At 38.4% G+C, this 17090-nt stretch overlaps 2 protein-coding genes across 3 annotated transcripts; one reads left to right on the top strand and one right to left on the bottom strand.

Moving 5' to 3' along the window:
* Nucleotides 1–1563: 1563 nt before the first annotated feature.
* LOC128863031 (uncharacterized) lies at nt 1564–3044 on the bottom strand. Its single transcript, XM_054101926.1, has 2 exons — nt 2925–3044; nt 1564–2853 (listed from the first exon to the last, which is right to left on the bottom strand). Exons 1-2 carry the CDS (start codon nt 2970–2972, stop codon nt 2140–2142), a joined length of 762 nt encoding a protein of 253 aa, XP_053957901.1. The 5' UTR covers nt 2973–3044; the 3' UTR covers nt 1564–2139.
* A 2938-nt stretch (nt 3045–5982) lies between these two features.
* On the top strand, nt 5983–17090 carry LOC128864395 (uncharacterized). Of its 2 annotated transcripts, none has more exons than XM_054104030.1 (2): nt 5983–6113; nt 16371–17090. In XM_054104030.1, exons 1-2 carry the CDS (start codon nt 6063–6065, stop codon nt 16923–16925), a joined length of 606 nt encoding a protein of 201 aa, XP_053960005.1. In that variant the 5' UTR covers nt 5983–6062; the 3' UTR covers nt 16926–17090. The 2 variants fall into 2 exon arrangements, with proteins under 2 accessions (XP_053960005.1, XP_053960003.1); XM_054104028.1 differs by lacking the exon at nt 5983–6113 and adding an exon at nt 16158–16295.

The following is a 17090-nucleotide window of genomic DNA, read 5'->3' as shown; positions in this document are numbered from 1 at the left end:
CAAATTGTCTTTAGAATGTGCGTTTGTTTTTTAAATAAATGTGTTATGCTTATGTACAATTTAATTTATGAGTTTGTTTGTTAAGCGAGACTCTTTTGCTAAGGGAACGACTTTTTTGCTAAATTTGAGGTTATGTAACTAAATAACGTACTCTTCTTGTAAAAATGTCAGTATGATTTCTTTAGTATTTCCTGGTATTTTATGGCTTATTTTTAAAATGAATACACCTCTTGATGTCCTATGTCCCAATAACGATTGAGGACCGGACGAAACGATTACACCTCTATGGTTTTAATTCGCATTCAGTAAATTCAAACGCTTTTTAAAATATGTAAAAAAATGTTCAATCTTAAGAAGAGTTGGAAGAAAAAGGTTTAATATTCTTGCATAACCTTAAATGGAACAAAAAATTAAATTAGCTCTTTGAAATGAACAAATTTTATAAAAATCAATAAACTTTCATTAACACTAAAATCTTCTCAGAGCGACCTTTTTTAACCTTCTTTTGTTGAATAACATAGTTTTTTTTAAATTACAGTTTCGGTAGCTCAGAATTAAGAAAAAAAAGAAACAAACTCGAAACTTAAAAATTTTCGCATTTTGAGTATAAAAAAGCACTAAATTTATTGCGAAGAGCAAATGGTTGGCAACACTGCACAACTCGACAAACGTGACGTCATGCACTCTCTGATGGGCCCAATCTTGTTTCTATTATTCTTGTACAAAGTTCCCATGCCGATTGATTATCTCTGCACCGATTCCGTTCTGGTGATCCGCGATCGCTTTTCCATTGCGCTAATCAATGCATTCAGTTTGGTCTCAAATATTACATAGTTCATTGTTTTAATTGTAGAGCATTTTTCATTTTTTCGTTTTTTCATTTTGCGGTTTTTTAGGCTTTTTCTTTGTTTTATTTCTTCTATGTTCGCTCAATTTTGTGCAGATATTCAGGTATAACCATTTTTGCTTTGTTCAGCATTTCTGTGCTGGCTTATCAGTCAGTGGAGTAATGCGCGTACTGAAGAAAATTTCAATTTACCGCTGCATTCAATTGGAAGTGAAGTGAGCAACTCTTCTACTTCCTTAATACTCCATGCTGACGCGTTCTTCCACCAAAATTTTAGTTAAAGTTGATTGCTTTTAATTTCCTAGTATTACAGCTTGCATTTCTTTTGCATTTTGGTCTACTTCAGTAACTTAGTTTCATTCAATGAGAAAACTGAGTATCTCACTTTTTATTCTTTATGCTTTCAAACCACTTCGTAATATATACTCGTACATATGCATGTATGTATGTATGCATGTGCTATGCAGATTACTTTACTTGACTTGAGCTTTAGTTGCAAAAGCTCATACAACTTTTTGTTTTATTCCGCTTAAAGCATTTTACTACTAATTTATTACTAACGCTGAAAAACTGAATCATTAAGTTGCAAAAGGGCTTTTCTGTATTTTTAAATCAACATAAAATATTCCGAATCACTTTCGCACTCCTGGCCGAATGAGATTGGAGCTTAATGTGATTTAAGCTTAATTTGTACGCATTGATTAAACATTTACCGGTAATGTATGCAAAATTTATTATAACAAATATGTACATATCGATGCTTTTCGAGAAAAGTGACATAATTCAAAAATACAAAATACTGAGTTGGGTCAGTTTTCAAGATAAGTGACACGCCAATTCGATCACCTGACAAAACGAAACTAACGCCATCTCTCAGAATTGCTTCAAGATTCGCTTATGACGCTTTTCCAGATAAAAATTTATAAACTCTGTAATTGATTTTTGCTTTTAACGGCAAAACTCCGAATTTGAGTTAATTTTGGGTTGTGTCGCTTTTCTCGAAAACCATTCATATGTAAGTAGGTGGTTTCCCATATTATAAATTTACAGTGTCTTATTCCGTGAAATTTTAAAGTTGCTTGCTGACTAATAATAATTGACGAAATCAAATGAAAATATTTGTTGGGTTTATTCACGTAAGCGTATGCAGGTATTCCAGTTACTCCCAGCATCAATAAGATTCATTACTGATAAGAGGATACGAGTTGTCTTTAGAGCAAAAGCAAATATATTTATTGTATATATTGGATTCGAGCATACATATGTAGGTTTTCCAGAAGCAATTTCCATAACTATTCATATGCTTTCGCCGCATCACGAAGGATCACATCGAGCAGTTGACCGGCGAATTCTCTTTTGGAAAGGCGCTCTGGATGTTGTATGTACATATCGTAGCGACGCGCTACCTCATCATTTTCCCGCTCAGCGGAGGAAAGTGATTTCACATATTTTTCAAAATCATCCACACAACTTTCGAAAAGTTCTATGCCACGCTTTTCCAACTCCACCAGGTACTCCTGTAAGCCATGACGCTGCAGCGCTGCCCAAAGCAAGTTCTCAGAGCGGGTCTTACCTGTTTCGCTTGTAGCATTTAACTCACGTACGACACTGTCAAAATGTCCAAGCACAAAAATAGTTCCAATAGCTAAGTAATATCTGTTTGGTATTTCTGCAGGCGGTACTTTTTTTAATTCCGCTAAATCTGATTGGGTCACATATTTGCGTAGTATCTCGATTTTTCCATGCGTCTGCTCGCTGCTTAACTCTGCAATTGTGGGGTCGGCGAGAGCATCTTTGGCAATTTGGTGTGTGCGCTCGAGTTGGAAAACCAGCAAGTTGGTGTATCGTTTGAATGCCAAAGCTGAGACACGTTTCCTGCTGCTCAAACTTTCTGATTCCGTAGCTGCAGGTGATGCGCGACTTACAGATGCAACTGCGCCATGCTCGATTTCATTGACTTCGTAGGTGGAGGTGGTTTCGCTAGGCGTGGGAAAGCTAAGCGCATCCTGTTGGAGAAATCAATATTGGTTTTAATCAAAAACAAATTTAGTGCGCACTCGTTTAAATAGCTACCAACCTTTATCAGCAATGTGATGGCTAATGCGAGGAACAACAATCGTTTCATTGCGTTGCGCTTTTGCTTCTGTACAGATTAATTTTGCAAATGAGCTGCTTCGCGCTGTGAACTCTACTGAGCTGAACTGATATTGTTTTGTGTATACCAATCAGTATTTAAACAGTGATGGACAAAAGTCTTCATACATCTCCTATTTTCATTGTCTTGAAAGTTGAACTTTGGCCTTAACTTTGCGCAACGCGCCGATGACTCCCGAAAGCACTCAAAAGGGAAATTTTGCAGTATATCGGAGTTCACCAGGGCAGCATAATCAGGGAGAGTGTTTCTACTACTGAAACCTGGGAAAACCCGCCAAACAAGGGGAGTCTTATCGTCCGATAACTCTCCTTTCCCCAGTAGTGAAGTCTCTTGAAGCCCTTCTACTCCCACTCTTTACGAAATATCTGACCCCAGCCTCACATCAGCATGGCTTCCGAAGAGTGCATAGCACTGCCATGGCACTCACCGTCATTAACACCCAGGTAAACGCGGGCTCAACCAAAACCGCCCCTGCGAGTGGACTGCCGTAGTAGCGTTGGACCTAAAAAAGGTTGTCGATACAGCCAGCCATGCCACGCTACTAGATGACATTTTACAGTCGACACTCCCGCCAGGGCTGAAGAGGTGGACCGTGAGCTACCTGAGTGGTCGTCATTCGTCAGTGCTATTTCGAGACCAAATATCAAAACAGAGGAAAATGAAGCAACAATGAAGTTCCCCAGGGTGATGTCCCTTCACCCTTGCTTTTTAACTTCAACATCTCGAAACTCCCCCATCCCCCAGAGGAAGTTTGCCTGGTCTCCTACACCGTCGACTGCACAATAATGGGGTCGGGCAATGACAATAATGGCCTCTGCTCCAAGGTAACCTGCCTTTCTCGCTTCTTCACTGCGAGGAACTTACAAGTTCCACCCACTAAATCCACGTCGACTCTCTTCACCACCTGGACAAGCTGCAACTTAAGGTGAAAGTCGATGATACACCAATTCCGACTGTAAACGACCCCAGAATACAGCTTGGTCTCCTTCTCAGCGCACACAACCGTTATTGCAATTAAAGTACATAATCGCAACAAGGTCCTCAGGTCGCTTGTCAAAGTCAAAGAAATTTTGCTGTCGACTTTTAAGGCAATAGGCCGACCGGTTCTAAATTATGTTGCGCCTATCTGGTCGCCTAGAACCAGTGATTCGCAGTAGGCGAAGCTACAGACCTGCCAAAACATTGCCATAAGGACCGCGACAGGATGTCTTATGATGTCCACCACATAACATCTTCACGATGCTACCTGCAAAGGAGCATAGTAAACTGCTTAGTAAGCAGTTTCTGCTAGGGTGTTACCGCAGGCCTCACCCATGCAGACACCTTCTTGAGCCTGAGCCACCTCCCAGGCACATCAGGAGGCATTTCTTCAACTACGCGGACGAGCTCCAAGACAAAACAGACAGACGGCTACTGGATCGGAGAGTGTACAAATAGACAATCAACGATATTCATCGGGAGACTCTTACCTGAATGCCGTTTTCGGAGTCTAACCATCACCCATTGCAGACGAAGAGCTCCAACTTCCCCGAGAGACCCGCGTAACACTGGCACAATTACGTTCTGGATACTGTAGCAGGTTAAACTCCTACTTATCCAGAATTATCCCCGACATATTAAACATATTCCCGGCATGTGAAGGTACCCCGCACGACACTAATCACCTTTTCACATGCCCCAACATACCCACTCACCTAACACCCCTCTCCCTCTGGACTCAACTCGTCGAAACAACTAGTTTCCTGGGCCTACCGTTAGATGAGCTATATGAAGACGACCAGTGATTACACTACACTGATAGGGCAAAGTTACTGCTACAAAAACAACCACAAATGCAGCATACTATCATTTTTGAGGTGGTCCTAACCTGTGATTCGTGAGGTCTATTCGCTTATCAAAATGTTGTGCCATATTTTCAAGCCCAATCCAGCTTTATTTTGTTACTAGTGATGTTCCAAAGACCAAGCAGTTCAAGGAACGAAATGAATTGGCCACCTAAAGATTATTTTGATAAAGAAACGACCTGCATTTTTTAATGAGGAGGCTCAACATATAATGTTTTTTCGAGAAGTACTGAGGTCTTTTGAGTCTTGTGTGCAATTTTCTCACCTAAAAGTAGAATCGTGCAACTCCAACGTTGCTTCGCCTATGCCACCAGTGGGGAGTAGGCCAAGAATTTTACTATAAATTTATGTCGAATTGAGGCTGAGTTATTAAGTGTGGCGTCGAATTGAAGAATTTCGGTCCTCAATTGCAGTAGTTTCACAGTAAAGTGATAAAGAGTGTAAAACATAAGTGTTTATCCAGAAAGCTTGATTCAGAGGTGGTATATTTATAAAATAAGTCCTTTATTTACATAGTTGCATTGACCACGCAAGGGTGATATACTGCGGGAATGGCTTTCAGTTTACTGCCGCTGCTTTTGGGAAGTCCCAAATAAATCGTCTTTAAGCTGACGGTATGTACATATTTCTAAATATATACACTCTTTTTTTGGGTGTTTCTCCGAGCTTCTCCTCCTATTTGAGGTGTGCGAATCGATATCTTTTACGAATAGAACACCAACATTTTTATGCCGAACCCGAATGAGAGCCCTTTCATGACAGAAATACACTCGCACGTTTGCCTGCCTGAAAAAAAGAGCGACGAAAGTATCCACAACTAAAGGACAACGATGGAAACAAATCAGCCTGATAAAGCCGATTGCTTAGCAAAAGCCGATTTCAAGCTAAGAAAATTAAGCAAAAAGGGTGTACGCGCCAATTATATATATATATATATATATAAAAATAATTGATAAGAGTGCGAGTAATTAGTTTGAATTGAACCCAAAATACAGATCCATATGCATTTTACGTAGCCTTATTGTCCAATAAGTATTTCAAATAAACAAATAATCCCATTTTTATTTTACTTTATTATTATGTCAAGACTTTTGCGTAATTCACTTTGAATATAAATACCTTGTGACCCTTTGCGATGCATTTAGTGCGAATCAGGATTCGAAAGCGCGCCTTTTGTTGACAACAGCAGAGACTTTGCAGACTACGCAGTAGAAAAATGTTGAGGACACTTTTACTCGTGGCATTCTCCACGCTTTTGATAGCACAGGTTAGTAAAATAAAATAAATAATTTTTCACATTATTTTATTAAAACACAAATGCTGCGTGTTGCCACAGTTCGGTTTGAGCCTACCAAAACCATCCTCCTTGGAATCAACGGAGAGCAATAACGTTGCGCAGAGCGCCCAAACGACAACACCGTTGCCGGAAGAAAGCAATTTTGAAATTGGAATGAGAAAACTAGAAACACTTGTGCATGAAAGCTCCTTAAACTTATTAACCCTGCAGTAGTCGCGCGGTCTACATATGTAATCCACCATTGTTAAATTTTAAATTTCTTGAAAATCTTGCATCGATTTCATCGGAGATTTTTGCTACTTGTAACTAACTAAGAGAGTCACTCTCAGTGTTCCGCTGTTAATTGTCGAATGCAGTTTTATCGCTAGAGGTCGCCGCGCGACCGATTACGTAAGTATTTTAAATTAGGTTTTATGCTAATAGCTAGTTATACTTTGTAAAGAAAAGTGGACTTTTGGCATACTTTTTCATTTTACAATTTTGTGGAACTTTTCTGATAATATTTGCATATGTATGCTACTCTGCTGAAATGACTTTGGACGAACAACTCTTGTCCTTCAGAGGGCGTTGTTCTTTTCGGCAGTATATTCCAAATAAACCTGCTAAGTATGGACTGAAAGTTTTTGCACTTGTAGATGTTCATTACCCCTACACCTATAACTTAGAAATTTACGCCGGCCAACAACCCGAAGGTCCATTTCGGTTAAGCAACGAGAGATTTGATATCGTGATGAGAATGGTGCAACCTATTTCGAATAGACATATCAATATTACTATGGACAATTGGTTTTCCTCTCTGAAAATAGCAAAGCAATGATTTGATAATGGAATTACAATGGTTGCTACCGTTCGAAAAGATAAAAGCGAAGAGGCAATCCAATATGCTCCTCAAAATTTGGATTCCACTCTCCATATACTCTGGTTTCTTATGTACTAAAAGCCAAGAAAGTGGTAATAGCCATGTCTACAATGCTCAACGATACAGCGATTGATTCTGACAACGGAGATCAACGAAAGCCGGAAATAATACAATAACATACTATAATCGCACTAAAAATGGCGTTGATCTGGTTGACAATGTGTGTTCTCTTTATGACGTATCTAGGAATTCGAGAAGGTGGCCGCTGACTAAGTTCTATAATCTTGTAAACCTCAGTGCTCTCAACGCATTATGCATTTACACTGCAAACAGTAACTATGAATCTGTCAAAAGGCGTAATTTTCTCATAGACTTAGCCTTGTCTTGGATGAAACCACTGGCTCACCAAAGATTAACACTTACCACGCTACCTAGAACACTAAAAATGTAAAATAAAAGACTTCCTGGATCTTCCACAAGTTGTAACTCATCAAGGTCCAACGCACAATAACTACGTCGGCCGTTGCCACGATTGTGGAAGGGCCCGTAATAAAAGCACCCGTAAAGTGTGTAACGCTTGCAATAAACGCATTTGTCCTGATCATTCCAAGACTGTATGTTTGTCATGTTTCGAAAACAATTAAAATATCTCAATTATCTTCTGGTTATTTTATATATATTTTATACTTTTGTGAAGTATCTTAATTTTTTGTTAAAAAATGAAGTTTTGGTTTTTATTTATTTTATGTAAGAACAGAAAGTTTATTTATGTTATTTTTGATTAATATTAATAAATTAAACAATAACAAGAATACTTAAATCAAAAGCAATGGAAGAATTAAATATTTATCTTTTGTATTTTTAATTTTAAAATGGATTACATATGTAGACCGCGCGACCAATTACGTCAGTTTCAGGGGCGCGACTACTGTAGGGTTAAATTATCAACTGGGAATGACCAACCTGATGGCCAGATATATGCAAGATGACCCATCTATGAACAAGATTGACAACGAAGCTATGGAATATGAAAAAAGTGTACTTCGAAAATATGTGAAGGATTCAAACAAAGCGATAGTTTCTACTTTGTCTGCGGACAAAAACGATCAGCAAAATCGATTTTTCTTTGCACTAGGGAAAAGTTTGATTGAAAGTTTCGACAGTTTTGCATGCAGACGTGCTTCAAAAACAGAGGAACTAACACCCGAGCAACAGGCCACTGGGTATGCTTTGAAGAAGCATGGCTTTCTCGACTACCGTACCGATTTAGATAATCGTGCAAACAAATTCGCTGGCCATTTAGCTGACTCATTTGATGATTTTATGAATACACTTTCCACAGCCGAAAAAGAGAAGGATAAAGATATGGCGCAGACATGGGAAATGTATAAGAAAAACGAGCTCGGTTTGACCAAGATTGAATTCGGGCAACGATTGTTCCAAGTACTATTCAGCTATAATTCGAAATTTTAAATGCAATTCACGAGAGTGGTACGAAAGTGAAAATATACGAAAGGGGAATAAATAAATACCTAAAATAAAATTTTACTTAAAACAGTCTCTCTGCCATTTTTAATTAATCAGCCTTGATACGAGGTAGGTATTTAGCAAAGATCTTGGCTTACTCCCATATAAACATCAACTGGTGCATAGTCGGAGCAACGTTTGCGTCGTACGCTCCTTTTTCGGGTGAGAGAAACTCCCACGAGCCGCAAAAGACTCCACTACTTCTCTAAATTATTTGTGGGTTTAGTTTAATGGTAGAAGAATCATTGATATATGTCTTTTATAAACTGAAGATGACGCCAGTACTTCCGCCAATGATGAGAATTGAGCAGGTAGTTTATTTATGGAGACAATCTTTAGATGCCCAGTTAAGTAGATTAGATCTACCTCAGAGGCAGGAGATATGCTGCTCTGCTGAGTTCCGAGGTACTTTTGTGGGGAGGCTGAGTCCGGTTTTTAGGAAGAGCAGAGTGTGGTCACACGGGTTAGGTTATGTTAGGTTTTTGTGGCAGTCGGCGTTTTTTTTAAATACCGGTTGCCCCTCGGCAGGCAATGGCAAACCTTCGAGCGTATTTCTGCCATGAAAAAACTCCTCATCAAAAATATCTAATGTTCGGAACCGGCTTGAAACTGTAGGTCCCTCCATTTTGTGGAACAATATTAAAACGTGCGCCACAAATAGGAGGAGGGGCTTCGCCAAACATTTTTTAATATAAATGATCGGAAGCTTATTTCATTATAAAGAGGAAGGTACGTCGTTAATAGTGGAAAATAACAACATGCAAATGGCCACCACGACCACGCTTACAGGACAATATTCATTTCATGAAATTTTCCATAACCAAATTGCAATGTGGCTGCCCTATGTCCTCAAAGCCTCATGAATTCCATCTTTGAGGTCTTGAATCGAGACTGGGCTGTTGGCGTAGACCTTCTCTTTCACGTGGCCCAAAGAAAAAAGTCACAAGGTGTTAAATCACAAGACCTCGCTGGCCAATTGTGATCACCTCTTCGAGAGATAACACAGTCCGGCAACTTTTCCCGTAAAATATCAATGGTTTCGTTGCTGTGTGGCACGTAGCGCCGTCTTCTTGAAACTAAACGTTGTCCAGATCAATACCATCCAATTCCGGCCATAAAAAATCGTTAATCATCTCTCGATAGCGCAATCCATTCACCAATAACACGTGTTAGTGGACAACCCTTTAAATACCATATACCAGGTATATACCTATGAAATGAGACTTTCAGCGATTAGTCCATAGATGCCGCTAGGAGTATTTCTAAACCTTCCCAAATGTCTTGTTTTTTCGTCTGCCATCTGTCAATAATATTCAGTTCATTGTTTGTTACGTTTCATACAACAATGCATTTTTGTCGCTTTTAAAAATGTCGAATTTCGTGCCTTCAAACTACGATTTGCGGACATCGTTGATTTTCTGTTATCAATTGAAGAGAAGCGCTTCTCAAGCTCACCAAATGCTTATAGAAGCTTATGGTGGACATGCTCTAAGTAGATCACAGAGCTTCAGGTGGTTTAAAAAATTCCGAAGTGGTGATTTTAGCGAGGAGAACGAGGACCGTGGCCGGCCACCGAAAAAGTTTGAGAACGCCGAATTGCAAGCATTGTTGGATAAAGATGATGGTCAAACACAAGAAATGATGGCAGAGCAGTTGGGAGTGAACCAAAAAAGCATTTCCAAACGTTTCAAAGACATGGGCGTAAAGATCGGAAGATGGGTGCCGCATGAACTGACAATGTGACAATGCACCGCCACATCGAACAAGAGCGGCCCGGGAATTGGTGGAGACATATTCGTACGATTGGGAATTGCTGGTGCATGCGGCTTTCTCACCAGACTTGGCGTCTTCCGATTATCATTTGTTTGCATCGATGGGCCACGCACTATCCGAGCAGCGCTTCAATTCTCACGAAGAAGACAAAAAATGGTTCGATGATTGGTTTGCGGCCAAAGGCGGCCAATTTTTTTGGCGCGGCTTCCACAAATTGACTGAGAGAAGGAAAAAAGGTGTCGCTAGCGATGGCTATTATTTTGAAGATTAAATTTGTAACCATTTTTTGTTAATAAACGTTTGAAATTGAAAAAATATATTTAGAAAAAATATAGTTAGACTCTGTTATGAAGCGTAGGATCTCAACACCCGATAGTTTCGTAAAAGAGTCAAAATAGTATTTTTCTAATAACTTTGCTCTACTCCTAGCTAAGATTGGACAATTATATCCTCTTCCTTGTCTCTACATTTTCTGCAGTATTCATGCGAAAATACTCCTAGCCTAGAAGAGTGCCAACCTAACAGCCAATGATCGCTGACACAAGCCACGACTTTCTAGTTGTTCTCCCTTGAGAGATTGAGCAATCCTCCGGATCTTATCTATTTTCTTATCTATTTGCGACCAAATTAGCCTGGTTTTACAAAAGTATTTTTTCTCTCCAAGACTTATTGGCCTCCTGGAGGATATAATTTTGTATTATTAATTTGCAAGTTGCCATAGGGGTTCCAATGTTGCCTCTGTTTTCAAGCAGTGAAAGATTAGTACACATTGTGGTTGGCTGCTCGGTCTTGCAGTTTCCTTCAATATCTCTATGTCCCGGAACGGTGCTAATATCAGTTAGAACTGGCAGGCTTTCCTGAGCAACCTTTTATCTCACTATCACTGCCTCCACTGATTGGATTGTCGCTTGGCTGTCCGAGAAGATATTTATTGTAGTTTTTATTACGCTGTGTGTATTAGTAGTCCGGAAGCCAGGGGTCATTTTGACTTCATCATCTAATGCCGACTGATTTTAATACTGAAGGCAGACTCCATCCAATGGATGACGAAACCAACCGTCAGCTGGTCCAGTAGCGGTGGGTACGTGCGTGGGATGCTGCGAAACGTGTCAAAAAAAAAAATGTTAACAAGTCATTTAATACCGGCTAAAATGTTTTTGTATATTGACATGACATTTAGTAGAATAAAACAAAATAGTCAGCTGCGCCGTAGAGGAGGGAAAATACGTCAGCTGAACAGGCGAACTTGTAAAATAAATTAAAAAGTAAAACTACTTTATGCCAATTGAAATTTCTTTACATAATTTTGGACACATATGAAAATATAATAATGATGATCAGCTGCGCTTATAGCGGTGGGAAGACCTTCAGTAGAAATTTTTTTCGACACGTTTCGCACCCTCCTACAATCACACCCACCGCGGGTGCGCCAGCTACGTTCATTTTCGATATTCATGAAAGCTAGATCACAAGTATAGTGAAGAATTTTTTGCTCCTTTTGGGGTTACTCAAAAATATTTGATCTTTTTCTCTCAACTCTTCTTAACATTGAGACTAAATATAAAAGAAGGCTAAATCTAGTAACGAAAATGGTAACCTAGCCATGCTACTGCTAATACGACGCAACTCAATATCAAATTCGCTAAGATCAAAGTAACGGTACCACGTTAGGCGCCATCTCATTACTCTTTCCTCATGTCTTCGAGCTCCCTTCGACTGTTTTCTGTCGCAAAAGTTCTAAAATTTTTCCTTTAATAATAAGCTTGGCTGGCGTGGCGGGGAAATTGGTAAATGATCTCAGCTTCGAAGCGAGGCCGGTGTCAATCACCTGTGTGCAGTTGTTGAGGCAGTGTGAAATACAGTTAGTACTTATTCATTTGATGCTTCCGCTCCCACTGACTAAAACAACAGTTATGAGCGCTAACTCTATACAAATGCCTATTGCTGCTGCTTCTTCTTTCAAATCCGTGACTACTGCTACAGCTCTCGCTCTCCCGCTCAACAACAGTGGGAAGAACTGCAAAGTAAGAATAGTAAAAATAAAAAGTTGAGCGTTGCGTTGTTATCGGCCAGAATAGTAGCAAGGATTTCGATGTATTTGCCTCAAGAAGATCGTTACACTGGTCTACTTTTAAGCTCCTCCGTCACTGAGGAAAATATATTGTCTTTTGGTTCTAAAAATGCTGGTTTTGGCGGGATTGTCTTTATAAATACAATTTATCCTGCTTCAAGCTCATCAAGAAAGGAGCTGTCATAGAAAGCTTTACGTAAGAAGGAGAATTTTGAATTGGGTGATATTAAATCCTGCCCTATGAACTGCAAGAGTGGAACTACGACCATTTAAACTCTAGTAAACTTAAACCTACTTCCACGAATCGAATGTTTTACTTTCGAATTATGGACAGTGTACGTACCACGGCGGACGACATTTGGCTTCGAAACATAGCTGAGTTCAAACTTCTTTGACAGTGAAAATTGTTACCTGAAACGAGGAATAAAATTAGCTGGACTCGAAAATCCAATTTATTTTACACAAAAATTTTCTAATTTCCAGCAAAAAATTTAAATATGTGCGATATGTTGTTCTTAAAGATCGCCCCTTTTCATAATAGGTTTCAATAGTTTTAAGGCCTTCTTCTATCAATTAAAATTGTACACCTGTTTACTTGAAAAATATCAAAGAATTGCATAATGGCATGAAAACAGGTAACGTCTAGGAATTATTCTCTACTGAACACTAAGCGTCACTTTTGAAATACCCTTTATCTATACTAATATTATAAAGAGGAAAACTTTGTTTGTTTGTAATGAATAGGCTCAAAAACTACTAGACCGATTTTAAAAATTCTTTCACCATTCGAAAACTACATCATCCACGAGTAACATGGATTATATTTTATTTTGGAAATAGGGCTCGAGATATAGGTCAAAACGTGGACCCGGGTAACCTTCGGATGTGTATGTACAATATGGGTATCAAATGGAAGCTGTTGGTGAATGCTTTAGTTCAGAGTATTTCCATCCGCTCCGTGACTGGGGTCTAGAGATAGAGACCAAAACGTGGACCCTAGAATGTGTTTGTACAATGTGGATATCAAATAAAAGCTGTTGATAAGTGCTTTAATACGGGGTAATTTTCATACCTATTGATGACTAGGGTCTCGAAATATATGCCAAAACGTGGACCCGCCGTGTCTTTGCACCGAATTAAACCAAACTTACGCACATTGTTAAGTAAGTATTGAAAATGGGTTTCGTAAAGTTTGGTTGTAATTCGGAGCACTGGCAACGGGTACAGCGTTCTTTTGAACCAGCCATAATGTCGCTTACTTTTTTAACGCTTGGGGCGGAACTGAACTGTCAAATTGACAGTGTGAGTTACAATGTGTCAATATTTCTTTCTGATTTGGATGCCATAAGGAAAAAACGTAAGTGCAACATGTAAAAATTGTTTGTGAATTTTTTTGGAGTGGATTTTGGAACAGTGAATAATTTCTTACGAAATTTGAGAATTTAATGTGAAATCCGAATGAAATTATGTGTTCGTGGAAAAAACTATTTTTTTCGTTTTTTTTTTTTGAAAAATATAAATGGATAATGGTTAAAAAAGCTCCAATGCTTAATAAAACATATAAATTGAAACGAAAAATTCATAGATGATCAGGAAAAAAGACGATTGTTTATTCATATGCGTTGATTTGAAATTTAAAAACAATCTTCTTTTTTCCTGATTTTCAATTTATATTTTATATTTACTCAAAAACAAATAGAAAAACAAAAAATATTGTTTATGCCAAAGCGCTTGAATAAAGAATAAAGAAATAAATAATATGAAAACCATATATTTTCTGTTCTAAACCATATCTATTCTATTTTAGTGTGCCCAGCGAAGGGGGCCGGGTTTGCTAGTAAATAAATAAAAATAAAGAAAAAACATAGCCATTTAGCTGATTTTTTCATGTAAAGGCCAAAAATGGTGATATTTTGAAATTGGGGGACATCAGAATTCGTTTTAGAGGTATGGTTCCTTCGGCAAAGTTTCTTATTTTGATCCCTAGAATACGATTTTCATAGAGCAATGAGCGATTTTTAAATCGACCCGCCCTACTGTACATGCAATGCTGTGCCTATGAATGTGCGCTGTGCCTATGAATGCGCGCTGGATTTCTTGAGAAATTTTACCGTATGTTTTGCACAATATATATACATATATCCGGATATATACATACATATATAAATTCACAAATTTAAATTTGCTTATGCCATCCTTCTGTGTGCCTGGTAATGAAGCATTTTCTATACATACATATATATACGTACATCTTTTTTCTTCTTCTTTTTGGTGTCGCTTTTTCGTTTCATCGAGTCTCAAATCACTCCCAACGATTCTAAAGAAGTTTTCACTTCAAAAAGCCGAGCGTAGCGTTGTTATCGACCAGAATAGTAGGAAAGATTTGGATGCATTTGCCTCAAGAAGATCGTTACACTTGTCTACTTTTAAGCCCCTCCATCACTGAGGAAAATATATTGCCTTTTGCTTCTAAAAATGCTGGTTTTAGCGGGATTGTCTTTATAAATACAATTTATCCTGCTTCAAGCTCATCAAGAAAGGAGCTGACATACAAACCTTTACGTAAGAAGGTGAATTTTAAATTGGGTGATATTAAATCCTGCCCTATGAACTGCAAGAGTGGAACAACGACCATTTAAACTCTAGCAAACTCAAACCTACTTCCACGAATCGAATGTTTCACTTTCGACTCATGGACGGTGTACGTACCACGTCGGACGACATTTGACTTCGAAACATGGCTGAGTTCAAACTTCCTTGGCGGCAAAATTTTGTATCTGAAATTATTTAACGCCATCCGCAAATAATGCGAGGAATAAAGTTCGCTGGACTCGAAAATCCCATTTATTTTACACAAAAATTTTAAAATTTCCAGCAAAAAATTTAAATATGTGCGATATGTTGTTCTTAAAGATCGCCCCTTTTCATGATAGGTTTCAATAGTTTTAAGGCCTTCTTCTATCAATTAAAATTGTACACCTGTCTACTTGAGAAATATCAAAGAATTGCCTAATGGCATGAAAACAGGTAACGTCTAGGAATTATTCTCTACTGAACACTAGGCGTCACTTTTGAAAGACCCTTTGTTAACAATAAAATTAAAATTATATTATAAACATGAAAAAGGTAAATCGCAACGATAATTCAAATTAGTTTTCCATTTTTTCTACTCACCAATTCGTGCAGATATATTTCTATTTACTTTTACTATATTAAAAACTCAAACTAGTTCAAGCAGGCACATCAGGGGCAAGTGTCAAGTCTTGATTAGTCTATACTCGCACCTACATATGGCGCTGGTTCAACCTTGCCAAAGTCAATTGTGACTTAATTATAATAAAAAAAAATTGTAATTCAGAAAAATATAAAATTTACATAGAGTGGATGTTTCGGCCAAGATTCATATTTCCAATTTTTACGATGAGGGTATAGCCTTTAGGAGAGGGATAAGCCTTTAGAAGAAAGCATTTTGGATCATCACAGCAAAACCACGTACCAGCCCACTTGTCTACTTTGGCCTAACGACCCTGTTGATGCTTTTCTTCGAATATTAATATGTTCACATATTAGCACATAATTAAATTTTATGCCCAACAACCCTGTCTGTGTGATTCCAAGAATAGCTGATAAGAGCGCTAGTAATTATTCTAAGTTCAGCCCCAAATGCATAACCTTTCCATCCAATAAGTATTTCGAATAAGTAAATAGTGTACTTTTTCTTTCACTTTGTTGTTGTGTCAAGATTTTTGCACAATTGACTTTGAATATAAATACCTTGCGACCCTTTGCGATGCACTTAGTGCGAATCAGAATTCGAAAGTGCGCCTTTTATTTACAACAGCAGCGACTTTGCAGACTACGCAGTGGAAAAATGTTGAGGACACTTTTACTCGTGGCGTTCTCCACACTTTTGATAACACAGGTTAGTAAAATGCAATAAATTATTTTTCACATTATTATAATATATTAAAAAGCAAATTGCTACGTGTTGCCACAGTTCGGTTTGTGCCTACCAAACCCATCCTCCTCGGAATCAGCGGAGAGCAATAACGTTGCGCAGAGCACCCAAACGACAACACCGTTGCCGGAAGAAAGCAATTTGCCTAAAGCTCGGCAGAGACTCGAACTACTGAAGTACAAAAACTCGTTGAATATTTTAAATTCTGAACTGCGAAAAAGCAACCAGATAGTCAACGACGTGTTGGCAGATCCATCCATGAATAATATCGACAACGAAGATATGGAATGTGAAAAAAGTGTACTGCGAAAATATGTGGAGGACTCAGAAAAATGGTTAGTTGCTACTTTACCTTCCAACAAAAACGATCACGAAAATCGCTTGAAGTTGGAATTTGAGAAAATGGTTGTGCTTTGCAGTCTGCACCAATATGTGCGACGACTTTCTTCAGATAGAAGGGAACTAACACTATGGCAACAGATTATTTGGGATGCTTTGGAGGAGCATGGATATTTTGAGTACCGTACGGCGTTTAATAATCGTAGATACACATTTACTATGTGTAATTGGGATGATGAGCTTGATGATTTATGAAGACACTTTCCGCAGCCGAAAAAGAGAGGACACGAAAAACGAGCTTGGATTGAGCAAGGATCAATTGGGAAAACAATTGTTCACACTACTATTCAACTTTGATTCTGATACTGTTCACGAAATGGCACAAAAGGGAAATAAATAAATATCTTAAATAAAATTTTA

Source organism: Anastrepha ludens, chromosome 5, assembly GCF_028408465.1.
Source record: "Anastrepha ludens isolate Willacy chromosome 5, idAnaLude1.1, whole genome shotgun sequence".
Classification (NCBI taxonomy): Eukaryota; Metazoa; Arthropoda; class Insecta; order Diptera; family Tephritidae; genus Anastrepha; species Anastrepha ludens.
Note: the sequence above shows the minus strand (reverse complement) of the source record. Positions and strands in the feature narration are given on the sequence as shown.

Bases quoted from the DNA above. Each gene is read 5' to 3' on its own strand.
- LOC128864395 (XM_054104028.1), top strand. From the start codon at position 16,164: ATGCACTTAGTGCGAATCAGAATTCGAAAGTGCGCCTTTTATTTACAA. The intron at 16,296-16,370 runs GTTAGTAAAATG...GTGTTGCCACAG, and splicing joins CCACACTTTTGATAACACAG to TTCGGTTTGTGCCTACCAAA.
- LOC128863031 (XM_054101926.1), bottom strand. From the start codon at position 2,972: ATGAAACGATTGTTGTTCCTCGCATTAGCCATCACATTGCTGATAAAG. The intron at 2,854-2,924 runs GTTGGTAGCTAT...TTTCTCCAACAG, and splicing joins CCATCACATTGCTGATAAAG to GATGCGCTTAGCTTTCCCAC.